The sequence below is a fragment of the Ostrinia nubilalis genome, chromosome 10 (genome assembly GCF_963855985.1).
Source record: "Ostrinia nubilalis chromosome 10, ilOstNubi1.1, whole genome shotgun sequence".
NCBI classification, from domain to species: domain Eukaryota; kingdom Metazoa; phylum Arthropoda; class Insecta; order Lepidoptera; family Crambidae; genus Ostrinia; species Ostrinia nubilalis.
The window spans coordinates 1,270,263-1,298,059 of NC_087097.1; the positions used below are offsets into that span (position 1 = coordinate 1,270,263).

The window sequence follows — 27,797 nt, forward strand, 5'->3', positions numbered from 1 at the left end:
ACCAAACGTGTACTTATCTAGGCTAAGTTTTTATACAGAAATAGATTTATTTATTTATTTTTTATTGCACAAATCTTTACTACTACAAATATAAGGAAAGCTATGAGAAGAAATCAAAAACATTTTTAACGAAAATAATTTATTAAAATTGGTACAGTAAAGCATACAAAAAATAATTCTAGCGTTTAATTTCACTTGAATTAAAATAATGAATAAATAGTTTTTAAAAGCTTTTCAAGCGTTATATCGCTTTGCGATATTACAATATTTACAACATTTGTAATGTCTTTCTGGCCTTCTCGAAATTATCCGTTAATATCTTAAAATACTGTCATAGTTTTGCCTTACATTCTTATATTTCTGCTATGTAGGTATATTTGGTTTTGGTGAATGTATGTGTACCTAATGCTAAGGCATTTCGTACTTTGAACGTGTTTTGTGACTTATTTATCAAATATTGTAAATTATATGACATAATCCATGAATCATGTACAAATATTAAAAAAAAATCATTACAAACATAAGTCGTCCGTAAAATACTCTATAAAATATGTTTTGAGTGAGTATCTCTAAACACAGTTAAAAGTTTAAACGTATGGACGACTAACCATCATAAATAAGGAAACCGTTGTCATAACAATACATGTCCCTTAAATGCTCATATTCATACGTTGTACCATATCTTGTCTTAACACGGGTGATAATAGCTTCGCCTTAAGTGCACTTGACGCTAAATCTTAGGTAGTAACGAGTGGGTTATGAATGTGGTCTGTGGTGGTGCTTAGGCGCACTTGCCGCAGAGAGGCTTGTTGTCCATGACGGAGAATGTCGAGTCTGTGACGGGGTTGCGGCATTTCTGGAAGTAAATAAATTGTTTTTAAAAGGTTTGTAAATTTTTTTTATGTGACAGGAGGCAAACGAGCAGACGGATCACCTGATGGTAAGTGATTACCGTCGCCCATAGACACCCGCAGACCCAAGGGCGTTACAGGTGCGTTACCGGCCTTTAAGGTGAAGATACGCTCTCCTCTTGAAAGCTTGCAGGTCGTATCCGTCCGGAAACACCGCAGACGACAGTCCATTCCACAGGTGGTTGTACGGGGCAGAAAGTTTCTAGAGAAACGTACTGTTGTGGACTGCCAACCATCTAAGTGATGGGGGTGGAAGTGCTGTCGGGTAGATCGGTGGCGAAAAGTGGCGGCAGGAATAAGTCCGGATAATTCTTTGGAGCACTCCCCGTGATACATGCGATAGAAGATGCACAGTGAGGATACATGTCTACGCAGCGCCAAGGGGTCAAGCCGATCCGAAATATGAGGTGGATAGCTTAGGGACTTGTTGGTATCAGCCGTAATCAATTTATTTTAAAAAGTGGTAGTGTAGCGAGCGCTACTACTAGGTTTCGAGTCTAATCATTTGCTACCGAAAAAGCATTATAACCGGCACACTGCAAACGTATCTGTAATGCCAGACTAGGGTCAACAGTACTCACGTTGGAAGAACTGACGTGAAGCTCTTAGCCAGAACATGGAGACCTTGCTTCTCACTAAGCGAACCAAACGCCCAGGTAGAATTACGAGCAAACTGCTGATAGTGCTATCCCATGTTCCTAACTAATTGGCTTTTGAGGGCATCGTCAGGTTTCTGTGAGTAAGCCCCTTGTGACAGGGAGAGCTGCACATAACCCAACTGACTGGTGGGTATGCTTCGATCAGAGAATAGGCTAGCTTGGTGGCATAGCATTTTCCATAAGTGAAAGTCAGTCGACGGATTACGGGATTAGCAAGCTGAAGTGGCAATGGGCAGGGCACATAGTACGCAGAACTGACGGCCGATGGGGCAGCAAGGTTCTGGAATGGACCGACGACATCGTAAAAGTAGCAGGAAAGCGCTGGACGCAGGCCTCTACCAACCGGGCAACATGGAAAGCATTGTGGGAGGATTATGTTAGCAGTGGACGTCCTATGGCTGAGATGATGGTGGGTATGCTTCGATCAGAGAGTAGGCTAGCTTGCTGGCATAGCATTTTCCAGAAGTGAAAGTCAAAGTACTCACGTTGCAAGTGAAGCATTCGCGGTGCCACTTGGCGTCGAGCGCGATGATGGCCTTGTCCACGATGGGCTTGCTGCAGCCTTGGCAGCGCGCCGCGAACTTGTCCGCGTAGCACGACGAGCAGTAGGGTCGGCCGGCCTGGAAACCACAAAGATAACGAGCTTGTATTGGTACCTAGAGAGAAGTGACCAAAGGCTAAAGCCTGGTCCGTGAGCACGTAGAATTTTGTCCAATGACCCCAAGCTACCCATCCTTATCGCTCGCGCGTAATTATATTGCTGTCGCGACTGTGCGACGGGTGCCCGCAGTGAGTGTGCGAGCGCGACAGCAACATAATTACGCGCGAGCGATAAGGATGGGTAGCTTGGGGTTATTGGACAAAATTCTACGTGCTCACGGACCAGGCTTTATACAGAGAAGTGACTTGTACCGCGCCGAGGGAAGTACAGTTCAGGGTCAAGTTACAGTTAAGTCTGTCGCGAAAGTGATGCCCCTAACTCAATACCGGTAAGCAGCAGCCTACCGAAATGATGCCCGGGTAATGAGCGTAAACTTAAGGCCCGCACCAGCCACTGGCTGAAAAAATCACAACGACGCCTCTAAAAGACCTTAGTTGGTCGAATTAACAAACTTGTATTGGAAAGCAGAGAAGCGACTAAGGCTTCTTACAGAGTTCTAGTTCGCTTATTGTATCATGGTGCTGGTGACACGTGTCATTCACGCCTTTGCCTTTGATAGGCGTTCCATATTTTGTGCCGATAAAATCTGTGCAAGGTAACGTCGTACAGTCTTCGTTCGTTTTCAGCCAAATGACGTCCACTGCTGGACAAAGGCCTCCCCCAAGGTTTTCCACAATGAACGGTCCTGCGCTGCCCGCATCCAGGCTCTTCCCGCGACTTACTTGACTACAATCTAATTGCACGGAAATTGACGTTTCTGCGTTCGTCATGGATATTAAGATATCGAATAGGGTCAAAAGTGGATTTATACTGGAAGACCAGCTCACCTGTTCCATGAAGCCACCGCCGCCCAGCTCCTTCCTGCAGCCTCCGCACACAAAGTGGTGCGCGTGCCACGACACGCCGAGTGCTTGGATCACGCGCTGGAACAATACCATTGATTTGATTTAAAACCTTGGATCAAACAGATTATTCCTTTCTTTGTTTGGAAGAGAAACAGCGTGAATATTCTTGTTGGTCTGTCATCTAGTTGGAAAAGCGCTAACGGCCCGATTGAACCTTGCCGAAATGTCTGACACAGTCTCGGTTTCGGAATCGAGATTTTTAGCTCTAACGTGCTCATCTTCAACTTGCTTTTCAAAAATCGCTCAAGCTAAAATCTGAATTCAGAAACACAGTAGTAACCCCACGACAGAAGATCAGAAAATGCACCCACACTTCTTTACATCCATCACATATAACTTCCCACGCCGGCCGTTAAAATATATTTGTTATAATAAAGTTCTAGACTTCTTAACATTACTTATTAAATGTATAGCCGATTCGCGTTTTCCATCTCGTCTGCATTCTCTCTTTTAGTGAATTATGCTTATTAAAACAAACATGAATCAGCCGGCCCATTGTAGTCAACAGCCAGACTAAACTATGGGCATTCTTTAACCGTAACCACAGTATAAATATCTCAAAATCAGTAGGCAATTTCCAAATTAGGATTTTCACAAATTGAATTTCACTTTTTGTGATTATTTATCGTCGCTATATTTTTACTAACATGAAATTAGTCAAATTAATAACTTACTAATAATGTAAAATAAACTACATATAACCTTCATCTTAGGAACCATTACTGGTGGCCTTCAAATATGGGATGGTATACATACATTATGGTATTTCTTGGAACCTATTCGCTCCATTGCCCATGGTGTTAGGTTACTGCCTACCACCATACACTGGGTATGGGCACCTCGGATGCGTACGCGCCGAGATGTTTTTCTCCAAAACGGTGATGTCACCCGAGAGACAATGGCGCCCCTTCAGCGATCGACGCGGTGGATTGGCATTCACAACACACTCGTTATGCCCAGATGCAAGGATGAGCAGATTGCGGATCCTTTTAGTTCATTTGATCAAAGTTAAACAACGAAATTGATGTTCAAAACTTTCCTAAATACACTGCAATTGTAATGTTTTAAATCATTCTATTACAGTCAAGTGGCTAACAAAATGCTTTAAATTTCAAAACGTGTTATAAATACCGAATACCTAGATAGCAGATTTAAAAAAGGGTGTCTTCTTGCGGATTAAAAAAGACATAAAAAAAGAAGAAGAATACTTAAAATTTAGTTCAAATTCTAAGTTTACTATTATTTCCTCTACTGTAGTAGAATTGCGATTAGCTACTAATTAAAATAAATAAATGTTACTTTATGATCAGGCCATTAATCATGTTGACTTTACAGTGTTTACGTTTCGCCACATGAGCATACAATAATATTGACCAAGTCTATATTTCTTTACCTGCATACTTAATTAGTATCATATTACTTCGCGGTATCTACGTAAACATCAGCACTGAGTAATGCATTTGCAAGAAACTGCAATAAAGTTCGCGTAAGTAGTCACCATGATGCCAACATCAATTAGCAGGTCTTTCATTGCGTCAATAAAAGATCCTGGCAGTTACCGGTGCCATAGTATTTGTTAGCAAACATAGCAATTACTTGGTATATACGCCTTGCACCTAATTAACTGCAATGCATGAGGCTCAAGGTCGGGAACGACGTGACTGGTTGCACGGTACAAATTGTTTAACTTATTACTCAGTTTTGAGTATGTCATTGATTGATCTTATTTATTTATAGAAACCAACAGCGATCTTATTGTTATTCCAAAATTCTTAAGTTCTTCATGAAGCAGCTTAATAAAAAAAAAAATATAGTCGTATTTTTTTGTTACAAATTACAATCCGTACTTAACATTTCATAATGAGGATCATTTCGATTTTTAGCTGTGAATGCAGATTTATAGGGCTAAGAAATCCTTAATACACAGTGCAAAAATTTTTGTTCTACGACAAAAATTGACGAAGTTATGGCCAAATTACTAAAAAAAGTTCACTGACCGCCCGGCGCGGGGACGATGACGTCATTATATCCGATCCGAACGCTGCCGGCGTACTGCGTGGATAGAAAATATTTTTTTCTAGCCAAATTATCAGTTTTAGAGAAAAACTTGTAATGACATTTATTCATCAGAATAAAGTAAGCTATCGATAGGTAATTTTTAAAAATGGAAATTGTGAAAAATAACGCAAAAAATCCATACGCTCATACGATTCAATGGCACGCAGAGACGCGATTGGGGTCTCCGCGGTGGTATATTTGGCGATTTAATCAAATAAAGTGTACATAAGTGTTGTTAGAGTCATATCTTCTTCCAAGTAAAATATAAAAATGTATAAGTATTAATTTATTTACTTCTAACAATAAGGTATAACTTCTAACAATAAGACATTGCTATGAAAATCATTTCGATGTACACTTAATAATACCTACCTGTTATTTAGTTTTTCTGAGTTAAACCTACGCACCTACCTATCTATTCGCCGTTCCCATGGGCGGGCCAGCTGCTGCAGGAAAGGACAGCCGCTCCGTGCTGGAAATCTATTTAATCTTAGCCTAGAAGCTGGGTATGACTACCCCGCCCCTCTCCTCTCCCCAGGTCATAAGCTGGGCATGACTTCCCCCTCGGCCGGAAGCTGGGTATTACTTACCCCCCCCCCCCCCCCCCCAGGCCAGAAACTGGGTATGACTTGCCTCTCCCCCCTCCCACCAAGGCCAGAAGCTGGGTAAGGCTTGCCCCTCCCCCTAGGCTATAAGCTGGGTATGACTTATCCCCCCCCCCCCCCCCAGGCCAGAAACTGGGTATTAGCATCATATTATGTATTATTATGTTCAATACAAACAATCATTAAGTTACACTCACCCCAACCGCGTCTCCGCATTGCATCGAATCCTATGAAAATGTGGTTTTTGGACATAGCAATACTTATTTTTCACAATTTTTATTTTTAAAAATTACTGGTCGATAGGTTACTTTATTTTGAAGAATAAATGTTATTAAAAGTTTTTTTCTAAAACTGATAGTTTAGCCGGAAAAAAATATTTTCCATCCCATTAGTACGCCGGCTGCGCTCGATTCGGATATAATGACGTCACGCGGCCTTGCGTACGTTGACTTTTAGCGGCAAAAACGGCCTATGTTTATTACTTAATATCTTCGTAAGTAATGGTCCGATTTGGATAATTCAAAAAGATATATCTTTCTTATGTCTTAAAGATTAACGTAGATACTAGTTTTATTGAATTTTCTACAACAGTACTGATCCTCATTAGTTTGTCACTAATCGAACTATATCAGCGAAGACTTTGATCTCCATTTTAATCACGTCACTCACATGCTTTGTTGTCTTTAACACAGGCAATTGTTGTTTAATTAGGTAAATTATTCCATCAAAAGGAGTTATTAGTGACATTTATGATGTTTGTTTACACCGAAGTGCCATAATGTCTGCAGCTAATCAACTTTAGCCATTAGTGTAAGGACGGAGTTATGACTGAGGCGTGGTGCATATTACTGATTTTTAATTAACACTCATTCGCTTTAATGAAACTGTTTAGGGTTACTTGTCTATTTATGCGTATTTGCTTTTTTATTTCGGGCAAGTATTCGCTTATACTACCAAAAATAGGCATAAAAAATAACAGAGGTCCCAAAATACTACCCTAAGGTACTCCCATTAATAAGGCTATCTAGACGTCACTTTAAATTATTCCAAGCGCGCTACCTTTCAATTCTGTCTAGATATTGACTCACTTCTGGTTTAATACCTAGGTATAAGAATTGATCAATGAAATCTCGTAGCTCAAAATATAAATAGCGTATAATTTTTTTCGGTCCATATAAGGCTGGCTTCCGCACTTGCTCTCGCGCTGCGTCACCGCGCCTACCCACAGACGTGAATAATGCCCCGGCGACACTCGTTATGGGGTTTTAGATTATATTAATTATGGAGACCTCTAGAATGCTCGGCATCTATCGACCAAAGATGTCCGTTTATGTGCCTAGTTATTTTTACATAAATTTTTAAAAAGACGTTTTCGGAATCAACACAAATAGCCCGATTCCAACTCATATCTTCTGCGCGTATAAAATAAACTTCGTGCTATTTCAGACTAAAAGCATTTTTTTACAAATCATTTAAGGTTCTTACTGACTTTTGAATTGATCTTAATTAGGTATAAACAAGTAGGTATAACCTTCTCTTATCAGAATTTAACTTATTGACCTTTAGCTAGGTTTTCATCATCTACCGCTTTTAAAAATTAATTACTATTAATCCAAACCATCATCATTGTAATAATGTTAGGTGGCTGATAGGATCTTAAATTAATATTGGTTTAATGTAAGCTAAAACACCACAGCATAGCTAATTAAAACTCAATTAGAGGTGCGGATAGAGCGAGGATCATACAACAATTTGTTTGTGAGTAATCAGTGTGTTTACAGGTTTAATGGGCGTGTGTGAGATGCAAGGGCTGGTCCAGTGTCACACTAAAAGTAGGCTTAGTAGGTTTTCTAGCTATCGTGTTTTCTTAATTTGCAATTGCAACTGTTTCTTTATTATTTCCAGAAAATTTAAGCCGCTTGCTAAGTAATCATTGAGCGTCAAAAATCAAAATCAAAAATATTTATTCAGTTTAGACCACAAGTGGCACTTATGAACGTCAAAATATAGTAAATAATAAAAAAGAAAAGGTAGCCCTTATGGGGCACTTTACATGTCTCCTTATCTTTTGGGCCCTACCGTCTTATGCGGAATTATTTTGTTGAGTTAGCCATTTTTAACTGGCCGCCAGCTATTGTCGGACTATTGTCCATGTGCTGAAAGGACTCTTTCCGTCTTAAATATTATCTTAAAATTCATTTTAACATCCAAGTCCTCTCTTCCTAATATGTTTTTTTCCTCATTACATGTACCAACTAGCATACGACAGAAGTGACCAAAAGATCTCAATCGATCACATTGCAAGTGAACCTACTGGTAGTAATGTTTACGAATCTGTCAACTTCCTCCTTATTACTATACTGCAAACAAACACTTGACGCCGCGTGACTAATTTTAAACTAATATGGCAACTGATTCATAAATAAAGATGGCCTATACATTAGGCGTCTAGTTTCCATATCCAAATTATTTCCATGTTTATTATGACAGGTAATTTATGACCGAATCTTCCTCGTCAATAGTCATAAATCTAAATAGGTAAAGCAACATTGTAGTGTTACGTTGTTTGTTTAGACATAATGTGTTTATCGTTATTAAAAGTAATTGCTCATTCATGACATTCATGTTCTTACCCGGAAAAACATTTCCGTTGAAAAATGTTTTTTTACTAATTTAATTTTCAGCTAAACCTTTTAACGGCTTTGAAAGTAAAATCAAGTATTTAACCTTACAATGGTAAATATCACGCTGGATATCGCTTGTGAATATGGCACTCGATGATCCATGTATAAATACCGATTTTATAATCTTCAGAAACAAATAAAGTTCATTCGCATTAAATAATAAGTTACCCAATATCTAATCCTGGTATCAGCGAAATAAATTATACATAACTGTTTAAATTCACATCACCCACTTGGCTGTCACAAAAACATTTATATCAATGGTTTTGAAGACGTTTCCTTATACAGATCGTGATTCATTCGGTTAATTGTTTTTTTCTATATCGGCGCGGTTCAAGGCCGCCTGGCGCGGGAGGTTAATTGAAATAACGCATTCACTTATTTTTTAAAGCTTTTTGCAGATATCAATGCCTTAATGAGATCACTGTGTTAAATTAGTATTGAATTGCTTTAATATTATTTTATTCTGTGATTTTAGAAGCTGTCAGAGCTCGCGAGATTTTTCTTTACTATGATTTGTGTCAAACTGTATGCCTTTTTTATTGGCAACATTTTATTTTATTTGGTACTAGCTCTCCTTCGCCCGCGTGGAATATTGTCTGTCACAGAAAAACTATCGCGCGCGTCCCTGTTTCAAAAACAGAGATAAAAACTATCCTATGTCCTTTCCCGGAACTCAAACTATCTTTATGCCAAATTTCATCAAAATTGGTTCAGTGGTTTAGGAGTGAAAGAGAGACAGACAGACAGAGTTACTTTCGCATTTATAACATTAGTATAGATAATATACCAAAGTTATTTTGCTTTATATGTATCAGGATGAGTACTTACTATAAACATTTTATCATTGTTTACAGCTTAAATTATCATAATCTAAAGATAAATATAAACTCCTAAAAACTTGCGTAGTTTCAACATAATCCGGTGATAACATTTCGTATCTTCGAGATATCACAATTTCAACTATTTTTGTTATTTATTGTAACTATGTTTTAATCCACTCGTATTATTTGTAATTGATAAACCATTATAATATTGATAAATGTTCGAAGAAACTGCGTTTCAGTTTGAAAATGATCTATTGCATAACCCTCTAAAATTGTAACTTATTTAATCCCTGTGTAAAAGTAAGTAGCTGTCCTTTAATACCTGAGCTAATCAATTTAGGTGCTATAGTGACAAGAACGATTCGTGCCAGCAAAACGTTTTTATTAGGCGATCAAATCGGTACAAGGCGATTTTATTGGGCCATCATTAGGTGTCGAGCCCGCGTGGGTCGACGTCAGATGTTTGCCGCGATCACCCTATTGGGATTCGGTCTGATGATGTCACTGACCGTGTTTCCCATGGCGTTAGTCATAGTAATTATCTACCTTCGAACTTTAGATTTATTGGTCCTCTTGTCAAGACCATTGCCCCAGCCCAGGAAAGGTCTATTTCGTTAAGTAATTTGGGCGTATCAGCTCAACTGGCCAACTCCTTAATTAGAGAGCAAGAGAAATACTGAATTTATCTTAATACAATGTTGATCATTGTGCTTAAATTCTTACATAGAGTTATGAAAAAATCTACGGCGCGGCGTACTAATTAGTTCTTCTAAAGTTCCACACATAATCACAAACAAATTGGACATCTTGGTTCCTAAACTGTTGATGCCCTATGAAATACGTCCACGACCGTGATGAGCTCCCCGCAGTCTACGTATGCTGTAAAGCTGTTGGAAGCATGGCACATTGACTACGAACCGGTGTGCAACGGAGGGTATTCTCATTAGTAATAGACTCGCTGCAGCCGTGGCAACAAAGATTCTAATCGTGGCATGCTTGCATATCACGCACCGATGTGCTACGGCTACCTGCAGACAATGCAAGTTGTGTTTTTGCGCGAAGCATGCCATGCTTGCAATGAACGCACCTGTGTGTTGCTATTGCTAAGTATACTGGACAATGCAGGTCGTGGTTTTTCGCGAAGCATGTCATGCCTGCAATGCACATGGACATACCCAGCTTCTACCCTAGGGGGAGCAAGTCAGACTTGTTGACTTAGCTCCTCCTGACAATGCAGTACCAGTCTGCTGCTAAGTATACTGAGTGTACTCACGTCAGTGATGGGTTCCCCGCAGCCGTGGCAGCGCGGGCTGTGGTGCTGCGCGAAGCACGACACGCAGTGCACGCCGCCGTCGTGCTGGTGGAACTTGGCGCCGTCGATGGGCTTGCGGCACGTGTTGCACGTGAAGTGCTCGGGGTGCCACTTCTTGTCCAGGGCCTTTACGATCTGGAACAAATAGCAGAGGGTTGTAGGTTGTGGCCTATTGACTCGAGATGCTATCTTTTAGTACGAAACAAAGTCTCTGTCTGTCTGCTTAGATCTTTAAACTACGCAACGGATTTTAATGCAGTTTTCACCAATAAAGTGATTCAATGGGAAGGTTTATGTCATATTATATCACTAGTAGTCTATGTTTCTTGAATACACGATTCGATATCTTGAAACATTGCTTACTCTGTTATGCTCGCAATTCCAAATACTGATGATTGTTATTGTTAAACAGTGAAGCTATTTTATTTGGATAGCTGATGAAATAGTTCATAACTGATTGGACTAGAATGCCAACCGTATTCACATCAATCAAGCTTAGCGTCTTCATCGATGATTGATGGATGTTTTTGCAAAGATCTTTATGCTCAAAAAGCTGTAGGTACTTGTTAACATTCCGCTCTGATTGACATATCAACTCCACAAATTGATTGCTACCTACTGCAGATTTAACGACAACATTCATGGATGTTATGAATCACTAAACGAGACGAAAACAGCATTAAGTAATTGTAATGTTTTTGTCTGGAAATATTCCGATCACTTTTTGCACCAGTGTCAATTTAAAATTTTCGTAGATTTTTTTGTTGTTTAGCTACATTTATAAATTTTCCGTCCACTAATAAATCTGAGTTTAGTTTGTATGGTTTTAAAAGTATTTGTCTTAAAACACCGTTAAACCATTTATCTGGTCCATAAAAGTGTGGTGTAGAATGTCCTCTCTCATGTGAGAACATGCCCATCTAAGGGTACACCTTGCGTTCCTTGAGCGGTGGCCACAAGGCTGCACTAAGTTTCAATTTTGATAGCAAAGTAGTATTACAAAATTATAAGTGGAAATAGACTTTTATATTTTTGGGGAATCAGCCCATGGTCGGTGAACTTCCATGGTGGTTAGGCCCTTCTATATGTCAATAAACTGCATATTAGTTCTTGTTCTTGGTATATTATGAGCTCAATAATGTGAAGAGCCAACTCCAAAAGATAAGATATTGAGTACTAATTTACTGCCCACGTTTACATTACAGTACTTGTAATAAATGCTTTTTTTTATCACCAAGAAAAAACATGGCACTTAAAAATAACTGCGAAGTTAGCTAGGTACTTCAATAATTGCAGTTACATTAATGTCGGAACCGCATTAGCCGCAAACGTGCACTTAAGTATCACCGTAATGGAAGGCACGCGATTAAAATCTGACTGTATACGAGCCGCTTTAGCACCTCGCCAGTTATAGGAGTGACATACGCAGTGGTAGTAAGCTCGATACACCAGAAGTGCTAAGGCTAAACTGGTCTATGTTTGGTGCTTTTGCAGTGCCGGACTAACATAAGCAAATTAAGCAATTGCTTAGGGCATTACGGAGTCTTAATCCGGCCCTGTTCTATTGGGGATAGATAAAAAACCTATTTGTAAAAGAAGATTGCTATAGCTGAGCGGAACGACTATTAAATTATAGACTACAGTAATTTTGCGGAATGAAACTGAATGTCTTAAATTAAAACATCCCGTTTGACAACAAGAAACGTCTTGGCAGCATTGGTCATGCTCGCGAAGTATCAGTAGAGTCATGCTCGCAGCGATTAAGACACCGCCTTCACCGATGACCATAAAATTAAATCACACTAATTATCCAATAGCTAACTAGTGTTTTTCGTCGCTTAATATCTTGCTAGACAATGTCCCAATTGGCACTAGCCTAGGTCTTAAGAAATTTTCTGCTACAGGACTTATGGTATACGTTACACTGCCACAAAGCATGTCAAACTACACTCGCGAGCAAAACTATGGAATCACTTACATGAAGTTGTTTCCACGCGATCTTGTGTACTAACGAATTTGTTAGTAACAAAAAAAGTGGCACCATTTTAAAGATTAAACTTTTACCTTTAAATTGATATCAAATTTATTTAAATCACATCGGTATTTAAAAAGATATCCCGGCTGATGTGAAGAAGTAAGGAAAAAGACATGTATCAACTGTTTTATACGTCGCGAGTTGCGGCCTACTTACCCCCTATAAAAACACGTGTTTTCGGATTTTTGCTTTCACACGTTGATCCATACACATCTCCGCTTTTTTGACACTTTACCTGGGATTCTACACCTTCAGAAGCAGCACAAATCGTTGCACTATTGCAAGAAGGGCTCAGCCAGCGGGCTGTCGCACGTCAGCTCCACATAAGCCAGTCCTGGGTTTCGAAAGTTTTAAGACGCTTTCGGGAGACTGGTAGCTTTATCCCGAGACCAAGTTCTGAACAGCGCCGGTGCATATCGCAGAGGGATGACCGTTTTTTCATGTCAACCTCTCTATGAAATCATCATTTGAGTGGTATCGACGTCCAGCAAGAGCTTCGAAATGTTCATAGGATAGCTGTTAGCGTGTGGACAGATCGTCTAAGATATAAGCAATAGAATTTGACTCCAAAAAGGCCTGCCACAGGCTCGAAACTGACGGCAGGTCACCGACAAACACGCCTTTAATTTGCTCGCACACATTTTGATGGGAAGGCGAGTAATGGAGGCGAGTTTTGTTCTCTAATGAATGCAGACTGTGTTTGCAGTGCAGCAGTCGAAGAGGTCGGGTCTATAGGCAGCCTGGGGAGCGATTTGTGCAGTGCTGGGGCGCTGAAACAGTGGCTTATGGTGGTGGCTTTCTCGACTTCCCATCGAGATGTGTACGAGCAAATTGAAAGCATGCTTATCGGTGACCTGCCATCAGTTTCGAGCCTGTGGCAGGCCTTTTGGGAGTCAAATTCTATTGCTTATATTTGAGACGAACTGTCCACTTGCTAACAGCTATCCTACGAACATTTTTGAGCTCTTGCTGGACTTCGATACAAGTCAAATGACGATATCATAGAGAGGTTGACATGAAAAAACGGTCATCCTTCTGCGATGTGCACTGGCGCTGTTCAGAACTTGGTCTCGGGATAAAGCCACTAGTCTCCCGAAAGCGTCTTAAAACTTTCGAAACCCAGGACTGGCTTATGTGGAGCTAACATGCGACAGCCCGCTGGCTGAGCCCTTCTTGCAATAGTGCAAGGATTTGTGCTGCTTCTGAAGGTGTAGAATCCCAGGTAAAGTGTCAAAAGAAGCTGAGATGTGTATGGATCAACGTGTGAAAGCAAAAATCCGAAAACACGTGCTTTTATAGGGGGTAAATGGGCCGCAACTCGCGACGTATCAAACAGTTGATACATGTCTTTTTCCTTACTTCTTCACATCAGCCGCTATATCTTTTTAAATACTGTTGTGATTTAAATGAATTTGGTATCAATTTAAAGGTAAAAGTTTAATCTTTAAAATGGTGCTACTTTTTTTGTTACTAACAAATTCGTTAGTACACAAGATCGCGTGGAAACAACTTCATGTATAGCCTGACCAGGAACATAAAAACCCTGGCATAGAGGCGCTTCAATTGCATTTGATAGTGCAACACTGAGTACAGTCGTACCTGTGTTAAATTAATAGGCTAACTTTATGTATAAGGATTCAGGATTACGGGCTAATTTGATATTTTCATAAATTATCGAAAAAAGATTATATTAAAGGTAACCTGGTTTAAATAAATTAAATGAAACCATCAATCGAACTAGTAGGATTTATTTTATTATTCATCAATAATCAAATTCAGAACTTGAATATTCAACTGCAATGTCTGCTCATGAACGCTTCAAACTCGGTACTTCTTTCCCAATTCCATAAAATTCAACACTTACAAAGTGACAAAAAACTTTAAAATAGGTAGTTGAAACAAACCACAGCTAATTTTCATAGTGGACTGTACTATACGATAAACATGTCAGTCAATTTGACAACCTTTGTCGGAAACATTATTCAATGAAAATATTGTCCGAACCCTTAGTATTTCTCTTTGACAAATACTTTAACACATTGTGAACCACTTTTCTTTCACGACTATAAAAAGATTTTAGCAATTTAATTCACAAAATCAATTGCACACATTTAAAATAAAGTTTGTTTACACTTTGACAGCAATAGACAGTTTAATTATTGACATGCAAGGTGACATGTCGATGAAGTTTTCAGTTACTGTTGCCATTATAAGAAATTAGTACCATTAGTTTTCCGCAACATGGCGAGGGTTTTTATGTTCCTGGTCGGGCTATAAGTGATTCCATAGTTTTGCTCGCGAGTGTATATCTGCCAATTAGCACACCGCTTCTAGCCATGGTAGACACCCAGTGGTGCGACCTTCGCCTAAAGCAGCTACGCTACCTAATACCGCATTGAAAGCCGTCGACATATGGTCAGTGTCAAGGCGAGGAGGATTCCGAGCGATACGGCGGTAGACTGGTTGTCTATGGCTCCTGCCATCAGTTGAGTCTGTGGAAATTTAGACAGGGCACTACCGACTGTTAATTTATTTGCCACAGAATATGCACAAAGAGATGTTAAACTTATTAAGTACTCGTGACCAAACATCGCAACTGGCAATCACGTACAGATTACTTTGTTTTTCATTTCTTAAAATAAACGTCCTATCCTGTGACTCTACAATTTGGGTTAATACATTTGTTTGGCCTAGCAATGTAGTGTCACGTGGTTGGCTCGAGATGTTGACTTTATTTGCAATAAAGGTCAGTGAGTGTTGGATGCAAGTGACCTTTTGTTATTTGGCGTAAACTTGCAGTCCAAACTCACGTGCAATTTGGTGTAATCTTGCCCTAATTATAATTGTCCAAACATTGGAAATTATCGGTCGTTGCTGTCATCATGTCGTCAACATAACATATTTTAGAAAACTTAACGTGCTGCGTGTTAATTGTGCCCTTATATTCTTGTTTTAATTGAATTTATATTCCCACTACATAGTGCGTATCACTATACTACTGAATATTATTATGCATATCAATGTATGGTTTGCAGTATTTTCCACTGCAGTTACATACTTTCCTTAATGGAGATAAGGCTTGGATATCGATAAAGTTGTGCACTCGGCACTGCCGACTCATAATCGGTACAGTTATCGCTTGCAAATATATTTATCAAATAACTAGAAAAAGAACTCGATGTCACTTACTAGGTCATCTAATGACAAATGAGTGTTAAAGACATGTGCCTTATTTACTTTAAACACATACACCAGAAAGTACAAAATCTTCTTTACAATACTTTCGTATTCAAGTCTTTGATTAGTTAAGTTTCTATTGATTAGGTATACTTTAAAGCTTTAGTTCAGAATACGAGCTTTTAGACTCGTAAAACAATTGTGAGATTCACGATGTTTTGAAAGCACTCTACATAAAATAACTTAATAAGAAACGACTTTATATTCTCTTTTCTTTCCACTTATTACGTTTCGTATCAGGAAATCATACTACATTATTCACCTACAACTTCCAATTCAAAACTTGTTATACAATTTAACACATATCAATACACAGACACGCCTCCGCATTTATTTACATACATTTCTAAGTTCATATTAATATCAGTAGATAGGCTATATGCGGCGATGACGCGGATTTTATCTAAGGTTAGTAACATGTTTGTATGTTGGTCGCTGCACTAGCGCATTGACCCGGTTCTGTTTGACCGATAAGTTTTTGATTTTATGAGGTCGAGGGCGGAGTTAATTCCTTCAGGCATTTTGTCCTTTTTCAAGGTTTGGTCGGCTATTGACTTTGTATGTCGGCGTTGTTTGTTAATTTACTAATTGGTATGTTTCATCACTTCATTTTCTCTGTCTGCCAGTGCTTGTTATTTTTTCCTCTATAGTTTGCTTCATGCAAATTTTTCTGTCACTGATAAATTTTTTAACAATCAATCTGTAGGCTACAGGAGTTGCAGCAGTTGGAATAAGAATTGGAAATGGATTAGTGACAAAGCTGTGTGTTTGTGAATTTGAATCTTATTGGTAGAGACTTACCCTGCCTGCAATGACAGCATTGCAGCTGTTGCAGATAGCTGGTCCGTCGTTGGTAGACTGTAACAAACGAAAAATATTTTGTGAATATAAAAATTTTTCACTATCAGTATATCAGTAGTAGTATCCTTTTCGTGTAAGCCAGTATAAACCAGCTACCGAGCTGGTTTTTAAAAAAAATACATTGATTAGTCTAGTTGTAAACGGTCATCGCCAGAAACTGTATTCGCCTGAACATTACCACCTACGTCTATTAGGTATTGCGTAACCATACAACGTAACTTTACGCCCACCTGTAGCAGCCATCCAGAAACTATCCAGATTGGTCTGAAAACTGTAACGAGGCACTAAAATGTTTTGAAGCATTTTCATGTTACAGGTATCAGGCATTTTATACCGTATTTGGGGCGTTTTTTTTCATTATTTCAATAGTGACATTCTAAAGAGTGAAGACCTCAAATCTGCACGATGGATTATGGAAAGATCTTTACCTAAAACTTTTATTTTATTTGTCGGGCTTAAAATGTGTTCAAAAGTAACGAAGAAGGTGAATGCGTGTGACTGGGTAATTGTGAGTGGATGAATTCCTGAAGACAAGTTGTTACGACGAAATTTATCGTTTGTATAGCCTGACCAGGAACATAAAAACCCTCGCCATGTTGCGGAAAACTAATGGTACTAATTTCTTTTAATGGCAACAGTAACTGAAAACTTCATTGACATGTCACCTTGCATGTCAGTCTATTGCTGTCAAAGTGTAAACAAACTTTATTTTAAATGTGCGCAATTGATTTTGTGAATTAAATTACTAAAATCTTTTTATAGTCGTGAAAGAAAAGTGGTTCACAATGTGTTAAAGTATTTGTCGAAGAGAAATACTAAGGGTTCGGACAATATTTTCATTGAATAATGTTTCCGACAAAGGTTGTCAAATTGACTGACATGTTTATCGTATAGTACAGTCCACTCTGAAAATTAGCTGTGGTTTGTTTCAACTATCTATTTTAAATTTTTTGTCACTTTCTAAGTGTTGATTTTTATGGAATTGGGAAAGAAGTACCGAGTTTGAAGCGTTCATGAGCAGACATTGCAGTTGAATATTTAAGTTCTGAACTTGATTATTGATGAATAATAAAATAAATCCTACTAGCTCAATTGATGGTTTCATTTAATTTATTTAAACCAGGTTACCTATAATAATATTTTTTCATTAATTTATGAAAATATCAAATTAGCCCGTAATCTTGAATCCTGATACATAGAGTTAGCCTATTAATTTAACACAGGTACGACTGTACTCAGTGTTGCACTATCAAATGCAATTGACGCGCCTCTATGCCAGGGTTTTTATGTTCCTGGTCAGGCTATACCTTGTCGTGATGTCATACCACAATCGGATGGCTATCGCTTATCGATGTTCGTTTTGCTGAAAGTGAAGGTCAAAGCATATCGATTAGATTACGATACTTTGGGCGTTGTATTGTTATTCACATCATGGCTTCTGGAAATATACGATAAGGCATTGCCACCATGCTGCTACTTGAACATATACTCACGAATGTTTGGAAATGATTGGTGGCTATTCTTGCCATCAAAAGTTATTCCACAATGACGGTCAACAGTGCACGTAGCTTGAAATAAATAAATGGTGAATCACGATGTGGTCACATCACCACAAGTCAAAGTTTCCGTGTCGCATATTTGTGTCGTCCTTGGAGGACAGAAGCGTGCCTGTCGACGCGCAGGCCGCGAAGGAAAGCGCGCGCGCAACTGTGCCGCACGGCACACTCATATTCGGAAGTGACGAGCTGGGACGAACAATGGAACGCACGCGGCGAATACCTACCGACCTACAATACCACATGCTGGCAAGTCATGAGCTATTGCGTTATTTTAAGTGTTAATAAATCTTAACGCTATTATGATAGTTTAAAATCTGACTTGCAATAGATGCAATACACCGGGGAGATAATTTCACTTGCTTTGAGGCTGGAATTTTATTTAATTATACATTAAAAAATCTCCATATTTTTTTAAGTTATATGCAATGTAAAACCTCAAATAATTCTTTAAAATTTCCCATGAGAAAACTTTGATTTGGAAACAAATAATAATGTAGAGTTTGACAAGCTCAATACACCCAAAGTCAAAATAAATACTAAAGTCGGTTTCTTCAATCAGACAAATTTGTGAAATTGTAGCAGGAGCTAATCAAATTTCTTTGCCCGCTACCGCTATCATTCATAACTTGTTACTATCATACACATGGGTCGGATGTAGGGCGCACGCAAGGTCAAGGCGACTGGGAGCTAATTGATTTGCGTTTTTTGGCGACGGCACTCGGTCGAAAGGATGCGCGCACGTCGCCCCATCGCCTCTGTCGATCGCTGACATAATAAGCCAGCTATTGTATTTGTCGGACACTTCAAAGTATGTATGTACTTTATAGGATCTTGTTTTTGGCACGTACCGAACTTTTGTTGGAAGGAAGCTTGATATTATCGCCTATTTTTCATACAATACATCTAAAAAAATTCGAGGTGAATCACGTTCAAAGAAGTTGTTCGAGTAATAAGAGTTGCAATGAATTTGTTAAGCAAATGAAGCCACTGCCTATTATGGCAATAATTTAACTAGCACGAAGTTGCAATACCTTATTTACTTTCCTCAATTAGTATGTTATGTACGACAAGTTTCTTCAACAAGACCTACTATTTTAATATCAATGGATAAACAATTTTTTACGCTACAAATGAATAAGTAGGTACCGAGTTCCTTTGTAAAATTATTTCTTGACCCCTACGTGAGAAAAGGCAATGTTGATTCATCGTTTGTAAACAACAAAAAAACAACGTGGAAATCTACCTGAGCGTGGAATGAGGTTTGATACAGATTTAATTTAACCTGAGCCACTTTATAGTTCAAATTCAGTTCATAATAAAGGATTTAAAAATGAGGAGAGAGTAGAAATAGTTCAACGCTGTTATTTTAAGCGTCCGTAACACTGACAATGTAGTCTTTCTAAATTTAATTTGAAATGTTACAGTTTTGTCCGCTAATGATGAGTAAGATCAGTTGCTAAATATAACCACTTATTCATACTTTCAGTTTCGTTGTTTTACTAATCATTGCCAAAACGAACTTTCACATGTTTCTGAGTATTAATAGGTAAATCGAAATTACCTATGATGTGATTAATTTTCCTGAAAACCAAGAGTGTTTATTATACAAAGCTATTTGCGTACATGTAAGCTTTTATCATGAAAGTATTGCTGATAAAACTACAGGAAAATAATCAACAACTATTGAAATTAACTAATTATTATATTTACATTTAATTCATACATATAAAATGAATGGAATTATTGTGTTTTTTAAACATGCACGTATACGAATTTGAAAAATATTTCCAAAGCGCAGTTAGAGCCGTCGCAGTGTTTCGTCAGTTACTTTGAGGGCTTCTCCATTATTCCTGATATCTTGATCGTCAGCGACAGTCTTGACCTCCGCTGCAGCCCTGCACCCGGCCTCGTACCCCGAAACTGAAATAGGTCGTGTGGGCGGCATTGTGATCACGTCTCCAGTTAATACCATCGTTAACAGCCACTTTACTGTCCTCTTCAGTTTATAATGCATTCGCTCGGTTTGTTCTGTCTTTGGAATCTATGAATTTTTAGTCTTTAGTTTATTGAATCTTATTTCTATTTTTATCTTTTGACATTCAACTATTATGCAAATCACCGTTCGTTCACCGCCAGATTTAACGCCATAAATCTTTAAAATATGAATGTTTAATTCTTCTTGTATGTCTTCTAGATTGCTTATTTTTATTTATTGATTCCTTCATATTCTCCTTTTATTGCTTTTAAAATCTACATTAAATTCTAAAGTTACTCCACTTACGTTCGCATCAATCAAGTTAACGAATGTTTATGACTTGCCGAGAGACGTTTTATATCTTCGCGGGATAATTTCGCTCCTTGCGTGGCCCTTACTATTATTAGTTGGAAACCCTGATTCACGCGCGCGATGAGTTACAATAAACTTCGCGGGTTACGCGTGAGCTTCTTCATAAATATACATTCGATTCCGCGATTCAGATAATAAAGTATCGTCCACCCACTCATTCGCGGCCGCACTATCGCCCGTCTGTTTTATTTTCTTAGCATATTCATCCCCTCGTGATAAATCGTCAGGTGTACCGTCTCTGCCAATGTTATCTCGGTGACTAAGTGGTACGTGAGCAACAATACGCTTTTCCATGCAAAAATCACGATCCGTATTTTCGTTCCGTTATAATTCTGGCGATTTTCGTGTCGTGTGTATCACGTTAGTCTAGCGTTTCGGAAATAGATGCTTTATGCGACATTATAATAGGTTTATTGCGCGGTGTAAAACTTGGTTTATCAGTATCATCCAAGACAATCGCGTGTAGGCGGCAAACCTTTTGTTGTTACAAGGCAAATGTTGTTTTTGAGAACTAACGTAGATAGCAAAAATGTAGGCCAAATTATATGGATGGTTAACGTATAAAGACCAAATTGCATTACGCATACCTAATTGTTATCACTGTTTTTATTATTATCTATGGAGTTGCTTGATATGATTTTATCATTGTCTAAATTTCCCCTAAATCAATGACGTTACTACAAAGTAATTTATTATTATCAAAAGGATTGATTGTAGTTTTCCGAAACGTTATACAGATACGTCGACTACTTAACGTTATCAAGGGTATTGTGCCAAATAAATGTTACATTAACGGAAACGAGTTTTCAGAGTTGTGACCTCTTAAAGTTCACAAGCGCCATTTTTGGTCACGCAGAGTAAAGTTCAGTTACGTTACGAAATGCAACGAAAACTTAATACAGATGATCTCCGATCGTACTGGAACTATTCCAAAATTCCTTGGAATTAACAATGTTAGTGGAACACCTACGGTTGTATTCAACATTAGAATGGAATTAAAAGAAGTTGTTACGGCCCACTCAATAGAAGAAGTACAATAGTACTATCCAACGTTGCATTAATTGATACAATTGTTCTCAGAGAATTGGTTTCGCTACTTCTCGTCAGCCTTTATGGTGGTGAAAGCTTTATCCTTCCACTATAAGCAGTTTTTAGTCAGTTTCATTTGTGATTAACCCCGTTTTCATAGTTTATTGGATCAGAAGTTTTGTTTATTAAATACCACATTATTGGATAATGAACATCCGATAATTTCTATAGTTACAGAATTGGATTTCTATCCAATATAACACTTCATAGTGGTTTGCGAATTTTATTGGCTGTTCGATAGCTTCCAGATGCAAATCCAGCTATGCAGCGCGCGCGCATGTCTCTCATGCTATACCAATAATGAACTCTACATCGAGGTGACAGGGCTCAATGTAAATAGAGACTTCGTTGGTGGTCACAGCCATGAATAGGTTAGCATAGATCAGCGTTTGACACTTTACAAAATCCTCTTGTTCAATTGCGTGTTACGGTAACACGCAATTAAAGGTAAAACTGTTACCACTCTTTCTACTATGATCTTAGTAACATACATAGGTTAGGTACTGTCCTCATTCGTGTTACATGTTGTTCATATGTCGTGTCAGAATATAAATCGGCTATATCCAGAGGCATTTACCTGCGATATAAATCAGCAGCACCGTATCATTCTCTTGAGTTGTTACAAACATATTAACCCATTTTCCTTGAAATGTCGCGTGTTTATGTTTGATGGTTCTAATATTTTATCTCTCGAAAGAATTATCTTATTCATCGTTTATATTTTTGTTTTTATTATAATCGTTGTTTTTAAACATTAATGAATTTGGTTACATAAAAGTTTGCTTTGAATTTTTATTTATCACAAAATTTTCTCCGACATCAGAATCGTCCGATGTAATAATACCGATAAAGCTTTTCAATATCATGCTAAGCTTAATAATTTAGCGTCTCATCTATTGGTCTTGGTTAGACGCATCCATCCCATCCAGAGTACACTTAGTACACATTCCAGTTGCGTGATGACAATCACACGCGAGCGTCAATAAACATGGGCTGTGCTCTCGGAACCACTGAATCACAATTAGCCGGCTGTTGCAAATTAGTCCACAATTTTATCGGTTTCCTTATGCACTCGCGCGCAGCCTAACAAAGTCCCAAGTTTATGGGTTAAGGTAGACTGTAGGATTGTTACAGCTAGCAATCGTTTTTAAGTTATGAGTAATAAAATAACGTGTAGTTAGGTATACCTATACAGGATGTATTACGTGATCAAACCTAACATCCTTAAATGAGAAGGATATTCGCAGAAGAGTCACTTCACTAACGTACTTAGTAGACAAACTTTTGCGTACCTTATTTTTTCGTCAGGAAAATACATTGATTTGTATACCCACCAGCCGCGGGGGCAGCTTAACTATGTCATCTACGCTTGTATTTTTGGAGTAAGATTTGTATGCTTGTACTACAACAGAAGTTTTTTTTTTTTTCATTTTATGAATGAATTTTTGTTCCAGATAAATATTTATTAAAATCTTGGCATGTATAGTAAACAGATGGTTGTCCCTGCATACAGCCATTATGCAAATGCTACATGATATAACGCCAAATAAGTGGGCAATAGCCGCTGATTGATGCCGAGCTGTTAGCCGCCGTCTGCGCATGCTAATGTGCATGTAGTGCACTTTAATGGGCGCCATGTTTTATGTGCACAAATCTGTGGGTTTAGTGTTGGCCATTGTTTCAGAATAGGAGTAGCTTAATTGAATTTACTACATCTACAACTAAGGCCCAGAACAGACGGTGAAACGCAACTGCAACGAAACTGCAACTTTCTGATGATTCTTATGAATGAAACTGAAACTGAAAGTTTCAAATTGGGCGCGTCATGTGTGGTCTCTCAACGGACGCTATGGCAGAAACTTAGATGCAACTCAAAAGTAACTAGCAGTTGCAGTTTCGTTGCAGTTGCGTTTCACCGTCTGTTCTGGGCCTTACTTAAGGGTTCCTCCTTGATATTGTCTTCGAAATATGTATGAAAGAAAATTTAGGCGTTAGGAGAAAACGATGGGCTGAGGTGTAGTCCTCGTCATTAAGTAGGCATATCTAATCCTAATAAAATCATATTTTACGATGTGTTTTTTATGCTAAAGGATAGTTCTGGAAAGTCTCCAGGCTCTATGATTTGCGTAATAAATATTTTTCTTGCTTAATCATTGCCTATTAACCTCATCAATTTGCAAATGCAACAAACTTTAAATTCTACTCGCGCACTAAATCAAAAAGACATTGAGATGTTATGCAAATAAGTCGCTTGATTCAACGGGCAATAAAACCCGACTTGTGCGTAAGAACTTAATGAAATGGGTGCAACAACCATCAAATACGTGGTGATGTCACGATAGTTTTATAATTATTTATTGTGCCTTGTTAAGTTGGCAACAGTAAATTCATATTTGGTTAATCTTCCGGGCGGCTGACACACCTCGCGTGGGTTTGCTCTGACACCTGACATGTGACGCCAATTTGGTCGATTGCCTTTACATGTCCGCTCCGAAAGCTTTAGAATGGTCGCTAGGATCTCCTTAATCCTACAGTTGAGTGGTTTAACTAATTAATGTCAAACCGCATCAATTTGCGTGGTTAAACAAATAGACGTTGCTTGCTAGATTTATAATTGCGCTTGTTGTTTTGAAATTGTGAAAAACATAAATTTTGTTACCTATAGCTTTTTCAGTAGGTACAAATAAGTATGTCGCGAAAATATATTTTTAGACAAAAAAAACCATGGCCTAATTTTTCTTTTTTATCGCACTTTCATAAGTGACAAATAATTTCGGAATCTTCATGAAAAAATATTATATTAGCATGAAAACATTTTTGGTAGTGAAATAATACCGCTGAAGTGTCTGTGACTGAGTGTGCTCGGTTGACCGAGTTCAATGAGATCACCGCGTATTATTAAATAACCTAATACACTTAGTTTAAATATGTGCCCAGCTGATTTACCAATTTTCTGTTTGAATCAATTACGAGGAAATATCCCGCAAAACAGCTTAATGATCTGAGGAAATTTACATGTCACGGTTTGAAATTAGTATTGTGGTGTAGTTAACCATGAACTTGGTAATGGGCGGAGCTGATTCACGCTTATCAATAAGATCCATACGAATACGTCGCCGGCACCTACGTGAAATGTATCATGTGAACAGTTAACAATATGATTCAGATATTTATCTATCAACGCGGACTTATAGTGCAGGATATGAGCACTAAATAGGTATCAGTACTAGTAGATATCAGAATCTACCTACCTGTAAACAATGTAATAATCAATTTCGACATGACTTATGATCGTGATTAGTTCAGTCCGTTTCAAACTATTGCAACTTTGTGAAATGAAAATCAGAAGAATGTGAAGTTTGCATCTCTCTCTAATTCACACGTTGTGCTAAAATAAAATGATATTCAACCAAAAACAATTGAACAGATTTTAATCAAAACTTCTGCGACCGTTAATAAAATATCCGTAATCTAGACCTAAACTAAACCTGTTTTGTTTAAGTTTGTTTCTGAAAATAACAAATGCGCCAAATAATTTTAACTCTACGAAACATCTCCATGGAAACCAGCCGTCTTGCTGCATGTATTTTACATTTTGGCACAGTGTTTTGTTTTTACACCGGTGTTTAGCGATACAAGCAGACATTCACAACGATTCAACCTAGATTCTCATTAATTTTTCACGAGAAGCTATCATTTATAACGTCGAAGACAAACTGGGGACATAGTAGAGCTGGAACGTTAAATTAGTTGTAATACAGATATAATATTTTATATTCTTTGAATTCAAGGTTCATTCGGTATGTAGAAATATTTTAGTTTACGGTACAAATGCAATATTTTGTAATTTCCAACTGGGTTCTAGTCGTGGTTAACGATTAGGTTAAGACTTAAGATGGCTGGAATTAATCTTGTCCACTGACGATCTGCATGTTACACTGGACATAAGTTCCCTCAAGAATATTTCATCTGGTTTGTAAAACTAATCTAGTAGCTGTATTCGTAATATTTTTGTAGAACCGTTAAAAATCAATTGTACAAAAGAATCGAAGATTTCTTATGTTTCAAATGTTTTGTTTATTGAAGTAGTAGCGATCGTGAATAAGAAAAACTACGAAAGCAAATGTTCAGTCTCACCGCAGGGAGTGGATGGCATTGCTGTGACTTATCCAGTGCTCTCGGATTATAAACACCACTTATTTATAAACCACTGTGTTTCCAACTATATTGTTATTGCCCTCGCAAATTTTACGGACGACTTTATGCTCGGGGAACAAATCATGTGGAAGAACACACGTCCCAGTGCCAGCTCGCAACAGAATTTGGGAAATGAATCTTACGAAGGCATTCGGAATGTGAAGAATATTAAAAACTATATTTTTCCTATTAAATGATGTTAGTAACTCTTAGCTCCAGCTTTAGGTTGCAGTGAAGTTTTGATTCATAATTTGATTTAGTATTTTCATTATGAAATAGCTATTTATTATTGGTACTCCAACTTGCTTGATTTTTTCTATTATTTTTTCACGAAACAAACAATGTTTAAACATAATTTAAAATATTCGCTGTTTACCAAATCACAGTAAGTGTTTACAAAAATTACACAAATTCGCTCACCTACCTACAATTAAAACAATGTTAACTTTTCCTCAAAAACCCGCATCAGATTCCAGCACAATACGTAACACAGAAAACGGTCTCCGCGATTAAAGAGAGGATCTAAAAATACCGGGTGCAGAATAGTTTATAAACAAACTCACCATGTTTCGCGGCCGGCGGCTGTGATCGGGTGACGCGTGCGCACAGGGAGGTGTCTCGAAGGCGACTGCCGAGCGCTCGGAGGACTCGCCGAGCCGCGTGGTGAGCGAGGATACCAGCTTTGAGGCGAAGGGACGAAGATGGGAGAGTCCTGGGAAGAGTAGCGGATTTTTTTGAGAAAATGGAGGAAATGAATTCCAAGGAATGCCTTATTGCTGCTGGTTGCTGCTGGACTGCCATGTCCTCTTATACGATACTAATGGGGTTCCTATGAACTTTAACGTTTTGTAAGACGTTCGTAACGTGGTTTTGGTATGAACCCATTTAAAAAAAATACGTGGAGCGAACTTTCAATGCTTGTCTCCTCTAGTAAATCTGGATGAGCAGCATCCCCGGCAGTAATACAAAATAGTTTTAATAAATATATTTCTTGAGAATTTCCCTGAAAATATGCAGATAATGAAACGTATTTGAATAGATCACTTGTCTTGTTTACAGGATTTTTATTTTTCAATGGGTAAAATGAGCTGAAAGCTAGCAAGACCGGTGCGGACCGGCGTTATCGCGGTGACGTAACCGATGCATTGGCGGCGCGGGACCCGCCGCGGCCTTGGGCGCGTGTTTGTTTACCTTAGGGATACTTGCCTGCGTGTTACGGGCGCTGTTTACCCCGTGGACAGTTCTGTTGATTGGTACATGGAGAAAGGTGTGTCCGAACTATATTTGATGTTGATTTAAGGTGCAATAACTCATTAAACACTTGAGGGTAGTTTTGTTTCCTAATCAAGTAACGACGTCGTTGACGCCTACCTTTTTAAATTGTCACTGCCTCCTTCTGACGTCAATAGACTATTTCTATGAATCATTTTGATAAGTGAAAGGAACTCGATAAGTAAGAAGGATTTTGGCTCTACCAGTACAGCGCTTATACCTGTGACGTCACTCACTATACGAGACATCGGCTTTATAGCGCTTCCTACTCGGCAAATACCTAATGGTGCAAGTGTCACTCTCGCTACGACACAATTTCTTAACTGCTAAGGATATAACTTTTCCAATAAATATCTACATTTGAAGTATGTTAATTAGATAACTGAGTCTTTGTGAAGACCGCACTTTATTGGCCCATGAAATGATCTCAATTCTCGATCAACGGTCACGAGCCTGACCCTCAGCGTTATGGAGTACGACTGGGTATGGGAAAGCTCCGCCATTACATGGAACGGTTGTTGGGTTTGACTTAAATGGTGAAAGCATGTTTCCATGGCGCTTCCTTCTTGTCATCCTTA

The 27,797-nt window shown here is 38.4% G+C and overlaps 2 protein-coding genes across 2 annotated transcripts in view; one reads left to right on the forward strand and one right to left on the reverse strand.

Moving 5' to 3' along the window:
* Positions 1–27,797, forward strand: part of LOC135075396 (uncharacterized) — a 46,557-nt gene that overhangs the window by 4,044 nt on the left and 14,716 nt on the right. The gene's annotated exons all lie outside the window — the stretch shown is intronic.
* LOC135075660 (transforming growth factor beta-1-induced transcript 1 protein) lies at positions 123–26,653 on the reverse strand. The gene is made up of 6 exons (XM_063970077.1): positions 26,511–26,653; positions 16,696–16,752; positions 10,584–10,757; positions 3,059–3,154; positions 2,056–2,190; positions 123–856 (listed from the first exon to the last, which is right to left on the reverse strand). Exons 1-6 carry the CDS (start codon positions 26,511–26,513, stop codon positions 782–784), a joined length of 540 nt encoding a protein of 179 aa, XP_063826147.1. The 5' UTR covers positions 26,514–26,653; the 3' UTR covers positions 123–781.